The following is a 22,585-nucleotide window of genomic DNA, read 5'->3' as shown; positions in this document are numbered from 1 at the left end:
TTGATGAAAATGATTAGCAATTAAAAGAGCCCATCAAAATCTAATCAACTCAAAAAGTTCTTTTTTTTCACGTAAAGTTTTGATTGCCCACTTGAAAATGGGACCAAAAGAAGCAACTTTCCTTTTTTTTTTCTCAGGAACCAAACACCCACCACAGCCTCTCGTTCCTCATCTTTTGTTATTTCCCAAAGCAAAAATCACCGAGGGACCCAATCCACGTGGCGTGCCAGTGTTACCTATCAGGTGAATAATGAGTAAAAATCAGAGGGATAATGGACGGTGGAGAATGATTCTGATGGTTCCCACACAGCCCATCCCCATGCAAACCCGTACTGCACACGTTGCACCCATTCTTCTTGGCAGCAACTCACAGGTTTTCACTCACTCTACGGTTCCGCATCGGTTAGCGTCTGATTGTTGTTATTTGATTTCCGCTCCTCTCGCTGCTTCGAATCTCGCGGACTTCCATAACAGACGATCTCTCTAGATCTGTTTCTGCTTGAACGCCATTTCTGTTTTCTCTCGCTCTCCTCTCCTCTCCTCTTTCTGCCAGAGAGAAAGTAATCTTCATTGGAGAAATGGTTTACTCCTCGGTGTCAGGTATACGGTTTCCTTCTGCCATTCTGCTTCACAACTCTAGTCCCTCGAGCTTCAGTGGCGACCGCAGGAGCGCTACTCTCTCGCTTTTCTTGAAGAAGGAGCCGCTTTTTCGTAAGATTATCTCTGTATATTTAATGATCGTCTTTGATTTTGTTGCTACTACTGTGTCTCAAGCTCTTCTCTATTTTGCAGCCGGTTTAATTTCTTTTTTAATATAGCAGTGAGTAGGTAGTCTTGGTGAGTTGTGATTTCCCGTTTCCGATTTAAATTATGGTACGATTGGTGTCAGTAGTGGTGTGATGGATATTAGTGGAGGTGCGCTAATGTTTGATTGATTGTCTGAATTAAGAACATCGATGCCATCTCAGATGAATTTGGTAGTTTTGTTAGACTGCCTCGATGTTACTCTAATTTGCAGCGTACTCTGTATCCTCATTGACTAGCGTAAATTGTTCTAATCACTACATACCTTTTCTTTTAGAATTTGCTATTGGACTCGTACTGTTGCCATTCGTAATAATGGATTGGACGATTAGTTTGTTTTTCATGAGGACCGTGGAGGAATTACTTTTGAAGATGGCTTTTAGTCTTTAAATGAACACGCTGTATGGTTTATGTACTTTTATTCCCTTTGTTTTCCGTTGTTGTTCATTTTGAAGTGATAGAGGAAATCCAGGTATTCTTTATGAGGGAAGGGCTTACAACTCGTTGTTGATGTTTTTTTTTTTGTGTTGCCCTGGAAAGGAACCCTAACCAGAGTTTACAATGGGAAAGGAGTAAGCGGCCTCTTATATGGAATTTGAAAGAAGCCTAATTTCCATAGAAGTTTTAGACGCCTTTGGAATGGCAGGCTTCTACCCAAGTGGAGTGCCAAGTTTACTGTTATGTGATCTCTAATAGTTTCTAATAAAGAGAACAACAGAATCAAAATCCTTGGATTTCAGATGCTAATCTGACAGTTTTGTAGCAAATAAAAATCTACTACTTCTTTTATTTGCATTTATGGTATATATCTTTTCCATTTTGATTGGCGGGAGATGAGTTGTTTGACTCCAGGGCTGTTTTTTGGAGCCTGCAGAATGGACGCTTTATTTTGATAGCTTTTTTCATGCCAGGAGTTTTCTTCTTATTAATATTTCCGGTGGATTTGCTGGTGTAATTATCTTGCAATTAGGCATACTGGCATTCAAATTTAAACAATCTATTTAACTTCCGAGCATGTTAATTAAAAAAAAAAGCTAGTTTTAACAAGCATGAATTTGTCATAATATTTCTTTAAGTTCTTGATCATGCTAAGGATATCTTATGAGTAAATTATTACTTCTATGGCAGTGTAAATCTAATTGGACCCTTGTTTATAGGGAAGATATTTGCTCGAAAGCCATCTTACGATTCTGATTCCCCATCATTAGTTGTTACTGCATCTGAGAAGGTCCTTGTTCCTGGCAGCCAGAGTGATGGCTCTTCATCCATGACAGACCAATTGGAAGTTCCTGAAACACTTTCTGAAGATTCTCAGGTCACTTACCTAATATTTCTGTGCAAAAATTTATATTGGTGATGTTACAAGTTCATGTCCTTTATTTTCAAGGAAGGATGCATTGTTTATCTCTTTTGCGAGGGTAATTGATGGTGAGAAGATAGACATTTGACTGCAAGTATAGAAATATCCAGATGGCATAGTTATAGAAAACAGTGAAAAAGATGGAACAGATGATATTTCCTATTTTGTCTCTGATGCATCTCTTGTGATGATGGTTTGTTTATTTTGACAACTTGAGTCCCTAACATGAATCCGTATAATTTGAAGGTGTAAACTTCAGATTATGTAGATGATAATAAAAAAGAGTGCAGTTCTTTGACCTTGGTGGATCTTATCTCTCCCAGTATACTCACTTGGTTTCTTGTGTATTTTTTATTTTGTAAATGCCTATTTTGCTTGTATACGAGATGTTTATCTTGATTTCTATGCTTTTCCTTTTGTTGTCCCTGTGATCATGTTTTAGGTACTTGATAATGTAGATGCTCAAACAGTGGAAAATGGTGAAGTTGAAGATGAAGAGCCAGATACAGTTTCCTCTTCATTTGTAGATGATAGCGATAAGCCTCTTGTTAAGGAATCAGTTCCCGTAGGTGGGAGAGTTACTCTTGAAGAAATGGAAGCTAGACCAAAGAGCATTCCCTCTTCATTTGTAGATGATAGCGATAAGCCTCTTGTTAAGGAATCAGTTCCCGTAGGTGGGAGAGTTACTCTTGAAGAAATGGAAGCTAGACCGAAGAGCATTCCTCCACCTGGCACCGGTCAGAAAATATATGAAATAGATCCAATGTTGAATGGTTATCGTGATCATCTTGAATACCGGTAAGATAATACTCGCCCTCTTACTACTGTAGCTTGTTAGCAGGGGCTCGGACTTCAAGTTTTATATGGTTGACTTCCCCGGAAAAGAATATTCATGTTATTGCTTTGGTATCAACTGCAGTTATGCCATTGTGTTTTTGAACCATGTCAATGGAATGGCTATTAGTTTGAATTTGAGTCTCATTCTGATCTTGGCTATTCTTTCTCCTTTTTAAGTATGCTAATTGCGTTTCCAGGTAATAGCGTAGATCAGTTTGAAACCTTTGTCACCCTTAATTCCTTTGAATCCTACCTTGAATTCCACGATGCTGTAGCTGATTTGGGGTTGAAGCTGACTAACCAAGTCATATGCATTGCTTTTTTCATGATATATGGTCTTCCTTTTTTGCATGCACCTTTATATAACAATAAGGTAAAATAGGACAACCTTCTCAGTTTGTATGCCAAATATGTAGACCAGAAAATGTTTTGCGTGGTTTGCCTTTGCTCCTTAGCCCTTACTTAAGATGTAATGTCTTAATTAGGAATTGGCATAGATCTAGGATATCTTAGATATCTGTTCCAGCACCATCTAAATTGAACTTGGAAGTGAAAAAAGAGGAGCTGCTTTTCAATGCACAAAAAATGCAGTACTATACGATGATCCATTCTACTTCATTTCATAAAATTCAAATAACATGGCAGTTCTGAAGTCATGTTATTCGTACTGATTCCTTGATTTCCACACCAATAAAATGCATTCTATAATTCTGTTTATTGTGGTTGGTGAATACTTATTATCACTCTTAACTAAATGAGTTATTGTTTGTGTTCCGGCTCCACCAACCCTTCTCCCTTTCATTTTAATTATGTTCAGAATTGGCGGGAGGAGGTTATAAGTTATTACAGATGGGTGTCTGTAACTTCCCTTATTTAGCTCTTTCCTTATACCTATTAAAATCATCTATTTTCAGATATGAGCAATACAAAAAAATGCGAGAAGCAATTGATAAGTATGAAGGTGGTCTGGAAGTGTTCTCTCGTGGCTATGAAAAATTAGGCTTTCTACGCAGGTATCTACTATTTTAAACTGATACAGGTTTTATTTCTTTGGATTAACTGTCTTTATTAGTGCATGCAGTTGGCATATCAAATTTGTACTTTTTGTTCGAGATGCTATAAGTTCGTGCATAATTTTTCTTTCTTCTAATAATGAACATTTAGAGTGGCTTGCACTAAACATAAGAAGGTGATGTATCCCCAACATAAATCTGATCCTATATGTTTGCTTAACTTTAATTCTTGAGTTCAATTTATTACAGGTTAAATTCATAATTTTTTGTTTGATTTGCTATGAAAAAATAGGCTTTGGACACTGGTATCTACTATTATAAATTGATACAGGTTGGATTTCCATGGATTTTGCTGTCTTTATCACTGCATCCAGTTGGCATATTTAAATTTGTGCTTTTTGTTCAAGATGCTATACATTTATGTATATTTATTTTTCTAATGATGAACAATTAGTATGTGCTGAACTGAACATAAGAAGGTGATGTATCCCCAACATGAAGCTGATCCTTTATTTCTGCCCAACCTTCGTGTGTTAAATTTATTACAGTTCAAGTTCATTTAAATTAAAATTTACAGTTTAGCTGCAATAGAGGATTGGTTCGTGTTGGAGATGCCCCTTGAATTAAATTTATTTCATAGACCCCATTGGTTATCCTTTGGGTCATTTGAGAGAGAAACAGAACAGCATTTGAAGGTATTTACCCTCTTTTTTGTAGGATTAGAGGCTTTTAGTTCAAACCCTTGCGTCTTTTTTGTTTAAGGGCATCCTCCTCTTGATGGAGAGAGGGTCCACATAAACTTGACTAACATATAAATATACATAAAGCCTTGCGTCTTTTCTGTTTAAGGGCATCCTCCTCTTGATGGAGAGAGGGACCTCACATAAACTTGACTAACATATAAATATACATATTTTTGTAAATACATGTTTTATACGAGTGGCACCCCCTTTACGCCTTGTATATCTAAGTATTTTACTTTTCGAAGCAGGTATACTTGTAATATTATTTCATGACCCTACACAATTTTTTTTAAAAATAATTTCATGACCCTACACAATTTTTTTTAAAAATAATTTCATGACCCTACACAACTAACCTTTCATTGTTAGCTTCAGCCCCTGCAATTTTCTTTACATGGAGCCTCCCGCTAGGTTAGAAGTGAATTGGAGTAAAGTGAGCTGAATAATCATGTCCAAGCTAGTGAGCCTTTGTTAAATTTGATAAAAACTTATTTCAGATATTAAGTGCTTCTTGTACCACAAGAAAGTGAGACTGCCTTTGTGAATGCTCTTCTCATCAATTGAATTAGGAATAATATCCAGCATCCATGAGGGTCTGACTTTTTTCCGTGATGTCACTCTGGTGATTAGATATATACATAAATAAAATAGAAGCATACACCCTGCAGATGCAACCGTAGGCTGCTGAGTGCAGACTGAGCAAACACTTGAATTCAGTGTGCAAGTCGATTACTGAGAAAAGTTTGTGAGTGAATAGACTTAGCATTTTTTTTTCTTTCCGGTAGCACTTTCATCTGGTTTTATCAAACATCACCTCCTCCTTGTCTTATGATTCACTCCCATAGCCAGATTTAAGTTCTAATGCAGCAGTTGCTCACTTCGTATCATTTATTATAAGTTGTTATTTCATTAAACAATATTTAGGTAAGTCAATGTTGCAGTTGCTTATCATCTCCTATTTGGTTTTTCAGTGCCACAGGCATAACCTATAGGGAGTGGGCACCAGGAGCTAAGGTTTGTTCATCTTAATTGGCTGTTTTGAGTCTTTTTTTTTGTTCAATCTTGAAATTGTAATGTTAATTTCATTCTTTAGACCAAGAATCTCAATGTAGCACAGGCTTGCCTATATTATAAACCAGGTTGCCTCAGAGGCCTCTGCAGAAAGACACGCATACATGTCAACCTGTGCACTGCTAAATATGACTACTATAAATTTTAGGAAGATTAATTAGTACAAAGAAAGTCAAAATATTTCTCAGTTAAGAAGAGATCCCATGTCTGATGATGCTGTGCAATTTGCGTGTGTAAATGTAACCTCCTTTTCATTATTCTCTCTTTGTGTTACTACCTTGCACGCAATTCTGCTGCTTTTCTAGGTAGCTTAATATGCCTACTACTGTTTCTTTCTTTCTTCCTTTGAAATAAGGTGAACTTTTGTACCACTTTTTCAGTCAGCATCGCTGATTGGAGATTTTAACAATTGGAATCCTCATGCAGATGTTATGACCCAGGTACTCTTTCTTTGCTCTTTGTGTTTTAAGCCAAGCTTACACTTGTTAATCATTAATCAACACAAACCAAATACCATAAATTGTTATATTAAACATTTATCATTGGACAGACATAAAATTGCCCCTATCTTTGGATTGCATTATCTACTGATGGGATCATCCATTTAGTTGTTACATTGAGGAGGTTGCATTTTGCAGTGTTTATATGTTAGTCTTCATCTGACTATAAAATTGATCAATGTAGAACTACTCTGTTTGAGACTTGTATTCTGCCATAAGTCATGCATTTCAGTTTCCATCTCATAGTATTATTGGCGTCTTAGTTATATCTTTAGCAGTTGATTATTTCTTAAGCTTTACCAAAGCATTTTCTTCAGATAGGTTTCTACTAGGCTATAATGCTCCCTTTCAAGTGTATTTGAGTCAAACCAAGTTCTGTGTTCTCCAATAGCTTAAGAATCTTAATCTTGGCTTTAGCATATATGTTAATAGAGCCTAGGATTGGTTCTTACAAGCCAATTCTCACCTTTCCACAAGTAGATCAGTTAATTTAGTGTTAAATGGCCATAAGTGAAGATCTTAGATAAATCAAGGCATTATCAATAATAATTTAATCAGAAAAAGCAACACATAAATGAACCTATCTTGACGACAACACAAGCACAGACACACAACACGATAATAAAGGTTGGAGTAGTTTTCTATTTCAAAAAAAAATGTTGGAGTACTTTTAGCGTATCATTCAAGTTCAAGATTAAGAGGAAATCTGTTGAATAAGTTTTATTTCAATTTGATGATATCTCCTGGACATCTCGTTGCTATTTACCCTTCAGCTTTGTACTTATCCCTTTCTTCCATTATACTACTACTATATGAAGTGAGATTGATTCTTGTATCTGAACAGAATGAATTTGGAGTCTGGGAGATCTTTTTGCCAAACAGTGTTGATGGTTCACCACCAATACCTCATGGCTCTCGTGTAAAGGTAAAACGTATTTAGTTTGATTATTTCTCTATAAAATTGTGGCTAATGGTATCCATTTTTCTTAGTTATTCTTGTTCCAGCATGGAAATTTGCTTTTTTTCACGTGTTTTCTTGAATTTACTGGATCAGATAGTCATACCATAATTTATTTATGCAATGAATATCATTTAAAACCTCCTTTTGGCAAGTAAGCGGTAGTATAATCTAACAGTTTACATCCTTGAGATCTTGTTTTGCCTCAACCCCAATGCCATTTTCTGGGTCATCTGGAAAGAGAGGAACAAGAGTGCTTTTGAAGATAAATCCTCCTTCCCCTTTTGCCAGCATCTGGGATCTTTGGCTTACATACAACATGTTGTTTATGGATTTCCCTCTTTTTGATGGGCTGACTATGTTAATCAATTTGATCTATTCTCTTTGACAAAGTTGTAAATTTTTTCCTTATACATGGGCAGCACTTACTTGGTGCTTTTTTCTTGCCATTATCTTTTTCGCTCAGGGAAAAAGGACCATCTTTATCAACATAGAAAATGGTTCTGATGGAATCAAGAGGGACAATTCTCTATAATTATTTCCTGTTTTCTTTGTCAGAATGATGAATTATTGTAGTAAAAGGGGGAATATTTGCTTATGTCCTTGCTCTATGCTTGCCTTTGATCATCTCTTCTGATGGAATGTGCTCCGGTTGTTAGAAACCCTGTGGATCTGAAAGCAAACCTGAAAGTTTCATTCTTTGATTCATATCTCTGGCCTTCTGTGTAGCACCTAACTCTGGTTCTACTTCAGACAATTTTTATGTTTTCCAGTGATTTCCATTACGTGGTTCCCATCTCTGTATCTCTCTGTGGTGCCCAAGGCATTACGCTATTTAGGATGCCCAAAATTGTTTATTATCCCTATTTTCTTTCTTTTTATGTATATTGTTTCATGTCGAAAGAAACTTGACTCCATTGACCATGTGACTGTAGATTCGCATGGATACCCCATCTGGTATCAAAGACTCCATTCCTGCTTGGATCAAATTCTCTGTACAAGCCCCAGGTGAAATCCCATACAATGGCATCTACTATGATCCGCCAGAGGAGGTATGTTCCTGTAATCCTTTCTGGCTCTAGGAAATAATATGATGCCGAAGACAATCAACATTGTTGTTGGGCATAAATAACAAGGAATGGATATCCAACATTGGACAATCTATAATTCCAAGTAACAATTGACTTGTCATATACACAAAACTTTTCCTGTGATTATAAGTAATCAACATATCACCTATGTTTAGGCTTTTTGTTATATTATTTTACTAAGTTATCAAATACTGCACGAAACCCTTGAAGGAATTTACTTTATTGTCATGTACCTTCAACTTTTTCTTAAGGCTAATAATATGTGAAATGTTTTTCAGGAGAAGTATGTGTTTGTCCATCCTCGTCCAAAGAGGCCCAAATCACTCAGAATTTATGAGTCGCATGTGGGAATGAGTAGCACGGTTTGTGCCTTTCTTCTCCCTGTATATTAACATAACAATACTGCTTTTTCTGTAATTGATAGCACAGCATCAAGTTAATGAATGTTCGAAAGGTTGAAGTTTTCTTGTTGATTTTATTGTTTAATATAATAATATGAAGAATCGTTGGTTGAATATGAGCTTCCTGGGGCTGCTTGTAGAGGATGCCTAGAGGCCTAAAAGCTGAAAGAATAAAGTAGACTCTTTTTGCATATAATTTATAGGCCTTTTTGTATTTTTCTGTCTTTAATAATTTAAAAACATAAGAAAGATTAGTATGAACATGTCAGAAAGCTTGAGGGTACTACTTGCAGAAGGTCTGCAGAAGAGATGATATCATTGTTGATTCCGTACTGAACAGTTCTCTGTTTGTTCAAGTAACAAAGAGATAATTTGTTGAATTATGCTCTGACAAGACCAAGACATGAAGAATACTACAGCTCATAGTATGTATTGTTTGAAGGAGAGTACTTATCTTGCAATTTGATTTATTTTGAAAATTGATGAGAATTCAGCGAGTTTTTCATGGGAGCTCGCAAATTACTTTCTAGAGTCATCTTGTTCTCATCCCTCCATATCTTCTAGGAAAAGCAGTCAAGAAAAATGATTGACCAAATTTGATTTTTTTGGTACCGTTTCTGCCTTTTGATGAGGTATACTATTGTTGAACTTTCTCCTCTTAAGTAGTATTCATATTATACTTCAAGAATACTTATTTTATGAAAGACTGTTCTATGATTTTTGTAAAACTTTTTCCCCACCCATGTTAGTTGAGGTTTATTTTTTCTGCCTTCTACTGCTAATAATGGTAATGACACGAAATGCAGGAACCAATTGTTAACACATATGCCAACTTTAGAGATGATGTGCTTCCTCGCATTAAGAGGCTTGGGTATAATGCTGTTCAGATAATGGCTATCCAGGAACATTCATATTATGCCAGCTTTGGGTAGTTTTCTTTTCTGATAACCTCCACCTCTGAGGATTATAGATCTTTTTCCATGGAAGAGAATTTTCCAAAAATGAACATGAAAATTTTTGTCTACATATCATCCTGTTATCTATTTTCACAATTCATAGTCTGTTACTTGCTGTGTGCTTCTCTTTCTTTTTTTTTTCTTTTACTGATTAACTTGAGAGCTTCCTATTTTATGTTTTGCAGGTACCATGTTACAAATTTCTTTGCACCTAGCAGCCGATGTGGAACCCCTGATGATCTTAAGTCTCTTGTAGATAGAGCTCATGAGCTAGGTCTGATTGTTCTCATGGATGTTGTTCATAGGTACGGACTAGATTTGAGAAAGAACTCATTCCGGAGAATCTCCTGCATAGTTTCCAGTTGTCTTATTACCAAGTTGGCAGAAATTATGTTACTAATGCTAGTGTTTTTACATGTCAACGGTATCTTTTTTTCATTTTAATTTGTACCAAACTTCTGCAGTTCTTTACTTTTTGCAGCTGTAGTTGGTGCATTTTATCATGACATGCTAAAAATACTAAGTTAGCTAGTTAAATTGAGTAGGGATGTGGCAGTATTTGTTTCAATTGGTGCTTAATTAAGCAAAAGCTTACGGCCATTCGATCAATGATGAGTCTTACTTATTTGATCTTATAGTTATTGTGTCTTTGTATCTTATTTTGTTACTTGTATATAGGGCCAGCACCTCCTTGGCGCTCTTTATGAATGAATTTTCATTTCCCACTCAAAAGGGAAAAAGAAAAAAGAAGAAAAGACAAAAAGCCAAAGCATCATTATTTAAAGCAATACATCCTAGTCAGTGGGAGAAAGAAAAGGGTGTTCTTTTTTCTGGGGTCTACCCATGAGTGTGCAAGTATTGAGTCTTTGTTCCTTCACTGCTTGTCTTAGCTTCCTATAATCATGTATAGATAGCATGAAAAATCATTGAAGGAAATGATTTTGTAGCTTTTTAACATATACCTGACTACACTTGATTAAAAATTATGTCTGTTCTTTTGGATATGATCCTTTCGTCATGCTGGATGATGGCTTACGGACTTGTTTACTTCTGATCTCTGATTGCTGACATTGACCTGCAGCCATGCATCTAATAATACATTGGATGGACTGAACATGTTTGATGGAACGGATGGTCACTACTTCCACACTGGGTCACAGGGTTATCACTGGATGTGGGATTCTCGTCTCTTCAATTATGGAAGCTGGGAAGTATGTGATTTTCCGAAATTGGAGATTATTAGTGATGAGTTCTCTCTTTCATGCCACCATTTGCGATGACTGATTCTTGCGTTGTTGACTTAGGTATTACGATTTCTTCTTTCTAATGCGAGATGGTGGCTAGAAGAATATAAATTTGATGGATTCAGATTTGATGGTGTTACTTCAATGATGTACACTCATCATGGATTGGCGGTACTTTTTCTTGAAAATTTACTTCAATTTTTATGGTAAAATCAAGAGTTAATTACACGATTTGATTAAGTGGTTAATCTTTGTTCTTTTTTTTTAATGTGATTAATCTTTGTTAGTGCACAAAACACTAACTGGGCTCTATACTATTAGTTTAAGTTTTTTGGATAATTAGTTGAGTCAATTATTTGAAATGATACCAAAACTAAAGAAATCTAATATTTGAATCCCCACTCCGTTATTTCTATTAAAGAATTAACTTTACACAAGATTTGACAGGTATGTGCTTGACTCATATTCTATTAGCTTAATCTTTCAGGATAATTAAACCAATCTCCTAATTGAGAATCCTAAAAGTTCGAGCAGGTAGAAAAGGAGTAGAACTTTGTTTTTGATATTCTAAGATATCATAGTTGCTTTTCTGGTTATTCTATCTTGTGCAATGCATTACCAAGTATATACGAAGGGAGAAAATTTCTACTCACCCTTTTATTTGATATATTTCGAGCTAGTAGTATGGTAAGAATTTTACTTATGAATAGCTTTCTATACCCTATTTAGTTTTTATCTTACTAGGGATTTTTATAATAAGTTCAGAATGGCTCATAAGTAGGGTTGTAAATGATACAGTTCGGGACATTGGGTTTGTTCTACTACTTTTGATGTAGGGCAGGTAACAACAATAGAACCATGATGTAAAAAAATAAAGGGAAACTATAGGGGAGAGAATTAAAAAATAAATGGACAGCAGAAACAGGAGATAAAGGTGAAGGCTTTAGAGGGAGAAGTGAAGAATGTTTAGTCAGCATGAAAACAAGAGAGACAGAGAAATAATACATAGAAATTCATTAGAAAAGTAAGAATTTCATGCATAAAACAAATTGTTGATTTCTAAACTCAACTAAAAATGAAAACAGCTAACAGGCAAACAAATCCTTAGTTTCCAAAAGTTTTAAATAACTAATAACTCTAATATCCTAAAATTATTATTTCCTTTCAAAAAATAAAAACAAGCCTCTAAAAAGGTATTTTAATCAGCATTCTTATTTAGGCTTTTAGAGGATTCTTCATCAACTATTGCCTCTTTGACGTTTTGTTTCTTGCATTTCACTAGGTCGGGTTTACTGGTAACTATAAGGAATACTTTGGATTTGCAACTGACGTGGATGCTGTGGTATATCTGATGCTGGTTAATGATCTCATTCATGGACTCTTCCCTGAGGCTGTGACCGTTGGTGAAGATGTAAGTTACCTGCCTGGTCCTCCACTAAGCCAAGTTAATTTCTGTAGTCTTCTAAGAAAGGTCCGTTCAATTGATGGAAACTATTGGATACCCTTTCCTAGTAATTTAGGTGTGAATAGCGTTTAAAAAGGTATTTTTACCTATCTACCTCCATATACTGTATCTGTGCCTATAGCAGTGATTGTCTTTTAATAAATTTTCTGCATTGCATTTCCCATTTTTTATTGAATGGAGCAGGAAATTATGAATTTGATGACATGGTTTGCGACTGTTTCGTTTTGGCTCGTCGAAAGCTGTTCAGCTAATTCTATAAAGTCATTAAGGGGGATCACTGTTTACCTAGAAATGGATAGTTAATCCCTTTTTTTCCATGCTAAAGTTGTTGCACTTCTTAAATTCCTTGATTTTTCCTTCATATTAATATTTGTAGATTAAATCCCTTATTCTTGATGCTAGAGTTAATTCTCATCCTACCAGTTAAGCAGTAGTCTCATCCTAGTTTGGAAGAGATTGAGGGCTCTTATGAGAATCCATCTGAAAGTGTAATTAGCATCTTCTGGATTGTTCAGCAAAATTACATTTCTTAATATTATATAAAATGGAAGAGCTGAAAACTGGAAAGAAACTTGGAGGATAGCCATTGTTAACTTGTAACAGCAAATGCAATAATTTTTACATGAAATAGGCTGGACTCAACAAAGTAATATAAACAAAAGTGGAAATTTAAAAGACTCAAAACTCTCCATTTTCAGATATGCCTAGTAGTCCATGAGCTGCTCTAATAGTTACACAAATTTATTTATTTGGTCTCAGGTTAGTGGAATGCCAACGTTCTGCATCCCTGTCCAAGATGGTGGTGTGGGATTTGATTACCGCCTCCACATGGCTGTTCCTGATAAATGGATTGAGTTTCTTAAGTATGTTTCTGTACCAGTTGAAATACCTTCCTACTGTTTGACAAGCTTGAAGCTAGAACCGTATTGTTGTGTTTCTGACATAATGTTACATATTCTCTTTGCTTTATCTTATACCGATTATATAGGAAGAAGGATGAAGATTGGAGAATGGGTGATATTGTTTACACACTCACCAACAGGAGGTGGCTGGAAAAGTGTGTAGCTTATGCTGAAAGTCATGATCAGGCCCTTGTGGGCGATAAAACAATTGCATTCTGGCTGATGGACAAGGTCATATATGTTTTTTCTTATACTTTTTTATGTCTTATCCATGCCTAAAAGTCCCATAATGCCTTCTTCTATGGAAGGATTCACCTCGACATCTTGCACTTTGACCTACTTAATAGAGGCATTGCTGGTTGATATGAGTCTAATCTCTTCTTGGTGAACCTGTAATTAATTCCATTTTTTACCAATTTGTGCTTTATTGGGAATTTTCAGTTGTGATTTGCTTTGAGGGTTAGGAAGAAGCTCAATGGTGGTCAGTGATTTCTTTTGAACATGTTAAATGTTTTTTTTTTATTTTTTGAGATTAAAGTGAGTGGTATAAATTAAGGACGCCAAGGGGGCGTGACCTACAAGTAGGAATTTACAGATCTGTGAGTATATCTACAATAGATCCTAAATCATCAAAAGAATCAAGGTTTGGACCAAGGACAAGAGAATCAAAATAATGAAGCCACCTATCCTTGATAATGGCAAAATTAGTTTTTTTGACAACAATTTCTAGGCTTGTTTTATGTTTCACAAGGAAAACTTTAGATTTATGACTCTTAGAATTTCTGCATGTTTGTCTTTGGATTCTGAATTCTCCAAATATAATCTTGGAAGTTAATCCTGATCTGCATGTCAACAGGTTACTTAGTTTTGGTAGTGGTGCAACATCTCAATATGCTCATGATATTAGTTGGCTGGTTTTTCATGGCTTACATTCTGTATTGAGGTAGTTTTATTGCTTATTTGTAATTATTGACGTTCCGAACTGTCTGGTCCTTTGCAGGATATGTATGACTTTATGGCTCTGGACAGACCATCAACTCCCCTCATAGATCGTGGGATAGCATTACATAAAATGATTAGGCTTATTACCATGGGACTGGGTGGAGAAGGATATTTAAATTTTATGGGAAATGAATTTGGACATCCTGGTAATGTCCACATAATTGGTTTTTACCATCTCGAACTCTTTATTTTGGTGCCTTTCAACCTTTGCCCCCATCTAATTGCCCATTATAAATTTTTAAATATTCATCTGGATTAAGGTTATAACTTCTGCCTGTTCTTTTTATTCAGAATGGATTGATTTTCCAAGAGGCGATCAGAAGCTTCCCAATGGCTCAGTGATTCCTGGAAACAATTATAGTTATGATAAATGCCGGCGTAGATTTGATCTGGTAGGTCTCCTCTTTGTCACTCAATGATCTCCATATTACTATTTATAATCAGGTGGCTGTAACTTCACCTAGGTCAACTTTTTAAACTGCACTGAAGAATGAAAAATCTTCGTGCTTTTTCGTGACAGAATGGGAATTGAAAACTGGTTTTAGACTATTTTTGGAACAAATCTAAAATTTATGTAGAATTCATGTAGATGCATATTTTATGCAACTAGAAAATCATGAATAAAATGATACAAATTGATATCTAAAGGAATTTTATGTGGAATTGAAACAGTGCATCCCAATTCTATAATTTTTTTTAGTAATATGGGAAATGCATTTTTTCAATTTCACATGGAATTCCACATCTTCTAACCTTGTTGAACTGCATGTGGATTTGCAATTGAATTTCATGAAAACTTTTTATTTATTCTACATAGCCTTGGTCTTGTGCAGCCTTATGATATCTAGTTAAGTCTTCTTATTTTGCATCCTTTTGTTGTTTCTCTTCATGATATTGCCAAATAAAACTAAGAGCTCTCTGATGTTGATAATAAAGTTCTTGCATTCTCTTGAACCCAAAACCCTGGAGCTGATTTGGTCTTCAAAATAGACACGTGCTTTTGAGGACCAGCCAGTGGGCTATATAGCAAAATCTTTGTTCCCCAAGTTTTTTTTATAAGGAAACACTCAATGTACTCCTAGAAATTTTCTTGCGAACATCAAGATCAACTATGGAATATCACTTGTCTTCGGGTAACAGCACCTCAAAATGTTTGAACATATGTTCCTTATCCCGTAATTCTATCTTATTCTTAAACCTTCCAAGAGAATATTAGTGCCATGAGATATTCCTAAGCTATTAGCATGTGAATGCAGATTCTAATACTGGCACTTTATCAAGGATTGTTTGTATGAAATTTAATTTATAATTGCTTATATATTCCCAGGGGGATGCAAATTATCTTAGATATTGTGGAATGCAAGAATTTGACCAGGCCATGCAGCATCTTGAAGAGAAATATGGTGTAAGTTCTCATATCCTAGGAAAATATAACCTGATGATGCTTTCTAGTTTCCTGGACCAAAAGGATCCTTTATTTTTTATCTGTTTGCAAGATTCTAGATAGATATAAGACATTTTTTATGATATTTGAAGGCCACTATTGGAGCAATTAGATTCAGCAATACGTCCATCTATTGTTATTTAAACTTTTCTGCGTTTAGAATTGTAACTAGCTCTATCAAGTTCTTTGTAACTCAAAAGCGTTTTGCTCTTTTTAAGCACTTTCCAAGCTTTTCTTTTGGTCAGTGTTCATTTTGAGATTCTTTTTCATTGTTATTTGCACATATTTCGGGGGTAGATCAAATTGTGTGACCACCCACATCAAATATCATTGTGTGGATGGTGATGATCCACTTGAATTGGATGGTTAATTTGGGAAGTTCTGGTAACAGTTTATTTGCTGTTTTGTCATTTCTAGGTTCTAAATTCTAGGTTTATTGCAGAGAGTCAGCCTGTTGTAGAGTTGTGTGTATCTACTTTTCTTCCCAAAATATATGCGATGGACACCATTATAGACCTATTGTTCTCTAAGCTTATTTCTGACCCTTAGATTTTGGTTTGGAAATTGTTTCACTTGTTTACTGTTATTGCAGTTTATGACCTCTGAACACCAATATGTCTCACGGATGGATGAAGGAGATAGAATGATTGTCTTTGAAAGAGGGAACCTAGTTTTTGTCTTCAATTTTCATTGGACTAAAAGCTACTCAGGCTACAGAGTGGGCTGCTTGAAACCAGGGAAATATAAGGTATAGTCCATATAATTTTTTGGACTAGTGCTGGGAGGTTGCAATTCAAGATATGCTCTCTCTTCCTTGTACCTCTTACCTTCCACATCAAGTCATTCTTTACTTTCCGCTTCTCCATTTGTTTTTAGATATTTGGGTTTTTTTTCTTATTAAGACGAATATTTAGCGGACACTTTAAATAGTCCATGTGATCCTTGGTTGGTATAGAACTGGGAAAATAACATGTTCCTGTGGGGCATGTATATTTTAGAATGTACATAATGAGTTAGGACTTTTTGTCTGTCTTAATTTTTTTAGTAATTGGTTTCGATTAATCACCTCTAAATTAGAAGTTTTAGGAAATAGAAGAATATTACTCCAGTAAATTTGTCAATACAGATTTATTGAGAAATCAACCAAGAAAGATTCCAGTCAGGATTCCAAATCTAATATCATTACAATATCTAAATTTCATGCTTCATGTTCGATTGTGACCACATTTAAATTTAGGCCGCCTCATCAGAACAACCTCCATAAACTTTCTTCTGTAAACATTACTGGTAACCATCTCTGGCCGCACTGATATACTTAGATGTCACGGGCAGTAAAATGCTTCACATAAAAGAAATCTTTTATCTTTTACTTAGATTCTAGACTGCTTAACATTTGCTAATAGTATTCTGCTTGTCTCTCATGGCATTCGATAACACAATTCAATCATGCTGTCTTCCAGATTGTCTTGGACTCTGATGATGCCTTATTTGGAGGCTTCAGCCGTCTCGAGCGTAATGCTGAGTACTTCACCTCTGTAAGAAACTTCCAAAGCATTGTCTGATTTCTTTTTCCAATTTCTCCTATGCTTGTTTTGTTATTCTCATCATTACTTCCCTAAGTAAGAAAGGATATTTTCTTAACTATTTTATGATCTTGCAGGAAGGATCGTATAATGATCGGCCTCGTTCCTTCATGGTGTATGCACCAAGTAGAACAGCAGTGGTTTATGCTCTGATAGATGATGAAGAAAAAAAGGGAGGAGAAAAAGAAAAAGAAAATGAAGAAGAAGAAGATAATTGCGAAGGAGAAGAAGAAGAAGAAGCTGTCAAAGAGTAATCAAGTTTTAGCACACGCCCAACGGATTAAGTAGCATTCTGGAAGTTCTCATCGTGAACGTGAATTGAACATAATAAACTTCGGCTTATAACTGTCACGAGAGTCCTCCAAAGAAATAGGTTCCGACGGTCAGCCTCTTTCTGATCTGGGGATGAAACATCGAAGTGAAAAACAGGAGAGAGCAAAACGTGCCTGCACCTTATTCAGATTGGAGTGAAGAGCCTCGGCAACCAGCTTTTACAAGTGTTAGCTAAATTAATTTCCTTTCTGCGTTGTAAATGTTTTTTCTGTATTATTTTTCTCAAGCTTAATTATTATCACGGTACCACAGCTAGATGTTTTTCCGCGTATAGCATGCAGTGCAGTGTAATGTTATATCCGAATGCCCTGTAAGCTATGGCACATCCAGTGAAATGCATAGCTCGACATTGGTGACTTTTTATTTTCGCTGTCTAGATCATGTAAGGGGAACACGCAGGATACAATGTGTCAGTGGCCTTTATTGTTTCCTTTTCAACGAGGAATAAGAAAAATTATATATATATATATATATTTAAGATTATATGTAGACGAATTAAGAATCTTTGTAGAATTTAGCGTTCTGTAGAATTGATTTCTAAATCAAGGTAATTTTATTTCAATTTCATTAAAATTCTTACATGTCATTTTCAACATGTCCATCCATCAAGTCCTGAAATTTCAATTTGGCAGTGAATTTGTAGAACAAGGGCAGAGCATCGCTATGGGCTTTTACAAATCGGACATATAATTAGATTTATATATTAAATCAGGAGCATAAGAAAATAATTTCTAAATCAAGGATTAAAAGAACTAAATTCTAAGCCCTGAAAAACAGACGTGCAAAAGACCGTGCCCACTTTATACAGTAGATATTATGGTACTGAGCGGTTTATAAGCGCAAAGGATAACAAAATTGGCAACAACAAAAAAAGTACAGAAAAAAACGAACATCATATTATTATTGATTTAGAGGAAAACATAAACTAAACACAGGTGCTAACGTAACTAGATTCTGTGGCAGAGTTCCGCGGCAACTGATGTAAGACACTGGTGGGTGAAGAATTTGAAGTGGAGGAACGCAATGCCTCAGCTAGAGGTCCTCCCATTTGGTTTGTCGCCCATCCGGCAGCCCAATTCAACTGCAGTTGATCCCTTTCGCCGTCCCTGGTGGTGAGTTCATCTGCATTACCAGTTGACAGTTTCAACGACACATCGGAGGATGAAATTGTGAGACAGGTGGAGGAGCTCATAGGGCTAGCATTGCTCCCAGCATTATCAGGTTCTTGAAGTGATCGGGGCCAATCATCAAAAAAATGCCTTAGAATGTGGCCGTCAGGTCTGTTGTTAACTTCGTTTTGGGCTTCAAAGAGGCCCTTGTTCTCAATCCTGGACTCTGAGGAACTGCAGAGAGGGACAAAAGCACATGATAGAGTCGAATCAAAACCCAACAAAGAAACAATTTAAATATATATATATATGTGCATATTTACGTATAAAGTCTACCTAAAAATGATAACGAAAAAAAATCAGAGCACCATATCTTGAAAAGGAGCGGCTGGGGTGAGTTCGTAGAGAATCTGAAGGCTTTTTCCCCAAATTTCAGACATATTTAGCCAGACCCCTCCATCAGGGTCCCTACCATTTGAGATATATACATATAAATATATATCTAGCTAAAGCTAATCCCATCTTAAAAAGATTCTATCAAATCTATGTCCTTCTTTTTTGACATTAAAAGCTTTTTTTTCCTGGGAAAAAATAAACCAAAAATGTCCCACAAATTTAAAATTCATGCCAATAATAATGCCAATCTCTATAACACCACTGCCACCCAGAACACCAACATCATAGTTATAGTTTTATCAAACACCGCAGCCCTTCGAATTCCATTTTCTTTTTATAAGATAGAGGGAAAATCTTCCTCCTAAATTTCTTATGAAGAAATTTAATCTCAATACAATAATTTATAATTGGAGTTTCAGCCTTATTTATGCTCTTAATATTGCCTCCAAAAAATTTTGAAAAATAGAAATAATAGAACAAAAACAGTCAGACACCATGTGAATCCCAATATCTGCTTCATGCCCATAATGTTTTTCTGTACTAAAATCACTGGGAGTTTACAGTTTTCTTCTTCAAATAATAATATATGATTACATGTCTAGTACGCCACCAAGCTGTTTTTCTTCACACCCAATACCACAAATTAACAACGTCAAATATTAATTCAGGGGGAAGAAGTCACCAATCTTACCTATGATTCAGGTGCAGGAGATCAGCGGAGCTAGCCGGTCCGGCGAGGCCGAAGCTCGGCCCATTAGCCACCATTGCCGGCAGTGTCATGGAGATTGGACCGGTGGATTTGAAAGTGTCGCTGCCACCGAGACCACCACCACCAGCACCCAGAGAAGAAACCGTTGAGGCGGCTACGGAGAGTGGAGTGACGGCGGCGGTGGTGTTCGGCGTGGGGATTTCCACAGGCTTTCTTGAACGGTTGCGGCCACGGTGCATGTGGCGCTCGCAATATTTCTGGCCAGCCACCACATCTCTTGAGCACCTCCATTTCTTTCCATCTGTTCTCCGGCACCGACCCGGCTCCGGATCCAGGGCAGCTCTGCTCCAATACCCTGATTGTAACACTGATCATCCATGTTTAATTTCTCCAATCAATTAATATATAACCATTACGTATACATGAAACTTTAAAACCTGCTTGGCTCATGAAGACCGATACATACAGGGTATATATTCATGATTGCAAATAGAGAGCAAGTGAATTAAAGTCAACCGGGTTAAGATTTTAGAGAAAAGTCAAAGAAAGGAGTGTACAATCATGAAATACGGTGACATTGATAATTAGGCCGTTGTGTAACCAACAGACGAGCAATAATTTAAGTCAGGTGTTAAAGATAATGATCTGAGAGGGAAAATCTGAAACTAAGCAGGTTAAACCCTAAGATCTTGTTAGAACTAAAACTGGTAAAATCCAAGCATGAAACTGACAAGAAAACATAATGCACAGAACATTGAAAAAGAAAATAGCTAAAAAGACCAGATGGGTGTTGTTGATTGAATCAAGAAAGAGAGATATATATGAGTTAGAACTTACAAGCAGGCTGATAATGAGCGTAATGTTGAAGAGGATGATGGAGGAAATATGGAGAAGAGTGAAGGAGACTTTTCTTGATTGGCTGGAGGAGCTCGGGAGGAACGGCAGCACCAGCTAACATGTATCTGTAGATCAAAGCCTGCAACTCCAGCTCCTGCCACTGAGCCAAACTAAAGTAGCTTCCCATCTCTAACAAAACAAGAGGAAGAAAGAAAAAGAAGTAAACGCCATGAAAGTTACAGAAGCAAACTTAGAAGAGGAAAAAGACCCAGGAACTTTTTCAACATGCCCATTGATGTGCGACAAATCTTACTGGGAAATCTAGAGGATGAATCTGGCAACGCTGACAGGTTGGTGAGTTTGGTAGAGGGCTGTTCAGGTACAAACAAAGGGAGTGCAAGAGAAGCAGAAGCTGAGGCAGATGGGTTTTGTTGATGTGGATCAAGGAGAAGTTTTGGTATCTTCGCAGAAGGTTGTTGCTCTGACTCATGCTGGTTCCTCCATTGTTTCAGATGCAAGTCCATTGAGAGAGAGAGAGAGAGGGATTGAAGTTTGGTTGCTTTTAGTAGTTGTTTAGGTTTAATAAGGCGTTGTTTGGCGTGTTGGGGATGTGAAGAGAAAGTTTGGAAAAGCTTTTGCAGAGACTTATGTGGGTTCTTTTATAACTTTGGCAGATACCCAGCAGAAAGAAAGAGAGAGATGAAGAGAGGGGAGGAGGGGGAGGAGGAGGTGGCGGACGAAAGAAGAAGAAGAAGAGGTCAGTGAGCATTCTGACACGAAAGCCTGCAAAGTTTGTTTATGACCAGTGAAGAAGCCTAAGGCACTTGAGAAAAAGACAGCCAGACAAGACAGTTGAGACCTCAAAAATTATTTAAAAATTTATTTTAATCGATATATAAAAAAATCTTTTTTTTTTTTTTAGATATAAGCTGCAGTCTTTCTCTCTCTTTGTGCCTTGGAAATAGCAAATAAAAAACCCTATTGAATTAAGAAACATCCTGAGAAACCCTTTTACTTTTTACCACATTTACTTATCTCTATCTACGTAATTTATATATAATATAATGTATAGATAGAAGTTAATGCAAGTTTCAAAATGAGAGCATATATGCTTGCTTGCTTAGATGCATACGTATAATAAATATGTACGTAGATAATAAATGGAGGAGGAGGAAGAGGAGCAGCAGGAGGAGACAGAGAAGTTGCAAATGCAGCGGAGGTCAGGCTTTTATCCATTTGTGTTTCTGGGGAAGAGCTGACTACTTACTGCTTCCTTTGTTATTATTGTGTCGCAGTTCGAGACTCCTTGGGATGTCTTCTTCTCAGAATGGCAATTTCGTTAATTATCTCCTCTGTCTTCCTCATCCTTCCCAATTATCCCTTTTTAAAAAATATATATTATTTAATTTTACATTAGGAAATAATAAAATCTCTTACCTCCATTTTCTGAAGAAGTGGAAATCCAACACCCGATTCGAAACTTTAAGAACATGTTTTCTATTACTCCAGTATTAAGTAATTAAATTCAAATTAATTAAAACATAAATCATGTTTACCTCGTGCAATCCAGCAACCTAATCCAATACTTACTACCTAATTAATTCACTTCACTGCTAAACTTCCAAAATCCAATTTTTTTTTCCAAACCGCTGGTTTTAATCTTTGTGTGAACTGTAGTGGCATTTGAATTACGTCAAATTCATTTTTTTTATAAAAAAAAAAAAAACTTATTCTAATAAACTAAATCGAATATTATTTATTTTAAATAAATCAATTTAAATAATTAACAATAAAATAATTTAATAATTAAATTTTTTATATTTTACA

General features: G+C 36.0%; 2 protein-coding genes across 3 annotated transcripts; one reads left to right on the top strand and one right to left on the bottom strand.

Annotated features, from left to right (window-relative positions):
• Positions 1-332: 332 nt before the first annotated feature.
• On the top strand, positions 333-18,176 carry LOC110822613 (1,4-alpha-glucan-branching enzyme 2-2, chloroplastic/amyloplastic-like). The gene is made up of 22 exons (XM_022052755.2): positions 333-711; positions 1,962-2,119; positions 2,607-2,962; positions 3,916-4,014; positions 5,729-5,771; positions 6,209-6,268; positions 7,173-7,253; positions 8,222-8,338; positions 8,656-8,739; positions 9,585-9,706; positions 9,920-10,039; positions 10,816-10,945; positions 11,039-11,149; positions 12,261-12,389; positions 13,203-13,306; positions 13,432-13,576; positions 14,346-14,493; positions 14,639-14,739; positions 15,675-15,752; positions 16,384-16,539; positions 17,252-17,326; positions 17,452-18,176. The coding sequence occupies exons 1-22, from the start codon at positions 579-581 to the stop codon at positions 17,626-17,628; spliced, it is 2,727 nt and encodes a 908-aa protein (XP_021908447.2). The 5' UTR covers positions 333-578; the 3' UTR covers positions 17,629-18,176.
• A 311-nt stretch (positions 18,177-18,487) lies between these two features.
• GRF3 (growth-regulating factor 3) lies at positions 18,488-21,549 on the bottom strand. Of its 2 annotated transcripts, none has more exons than XM_022053011.2 (4): positions 21,072-21,549; positions 20,759-20,947; positions 19,904-20,276; positions 18,488-19,050 (listed from the first exon to the last, which is right to left on the bottom strand). In XM_022053011.2, exons 1-4 carry the CDS (start codon positions 21,280-21,282, stop codon positions 18,633-18,635), a joined length of 1,191 nt encoding a protein of 396 aa, XP_021908703.2. In that variant the 5' UTR covers positions 21,283-21,549; the 3' UTR covers positions 18,488-18,632. The 2 variants fall into 2 exon arrangements, with proteins under 2 accessions (XP_021908703.2, XP_021908702.2); XM_022053010.2 differs by having other exon boundaries at positions 19,904-20,288; positions 21,072-21,548.
• Between the last annotated feature and the right edge of the window lie 1,036 nt (positions 21,550-22,585).

This window comes from Carica papaya, chromosome 8, assembly GCF_054855325.1.
Source record: "Carica papaya isolate Zhongbai chromosome 8, ASM5485532v1, whole genome shotgun sequence".
Lineage (NCBI taxonomy): Eukaryota > Viridiplantae > Streptophyta > Magnoliopsida > Brassicales > Caricaceae > Carica > Carica papaya.
Note: the sequence above shows the minus strand (reverse complement) of the source record. Positions and strands in the feature narration are given on the sequence as shown.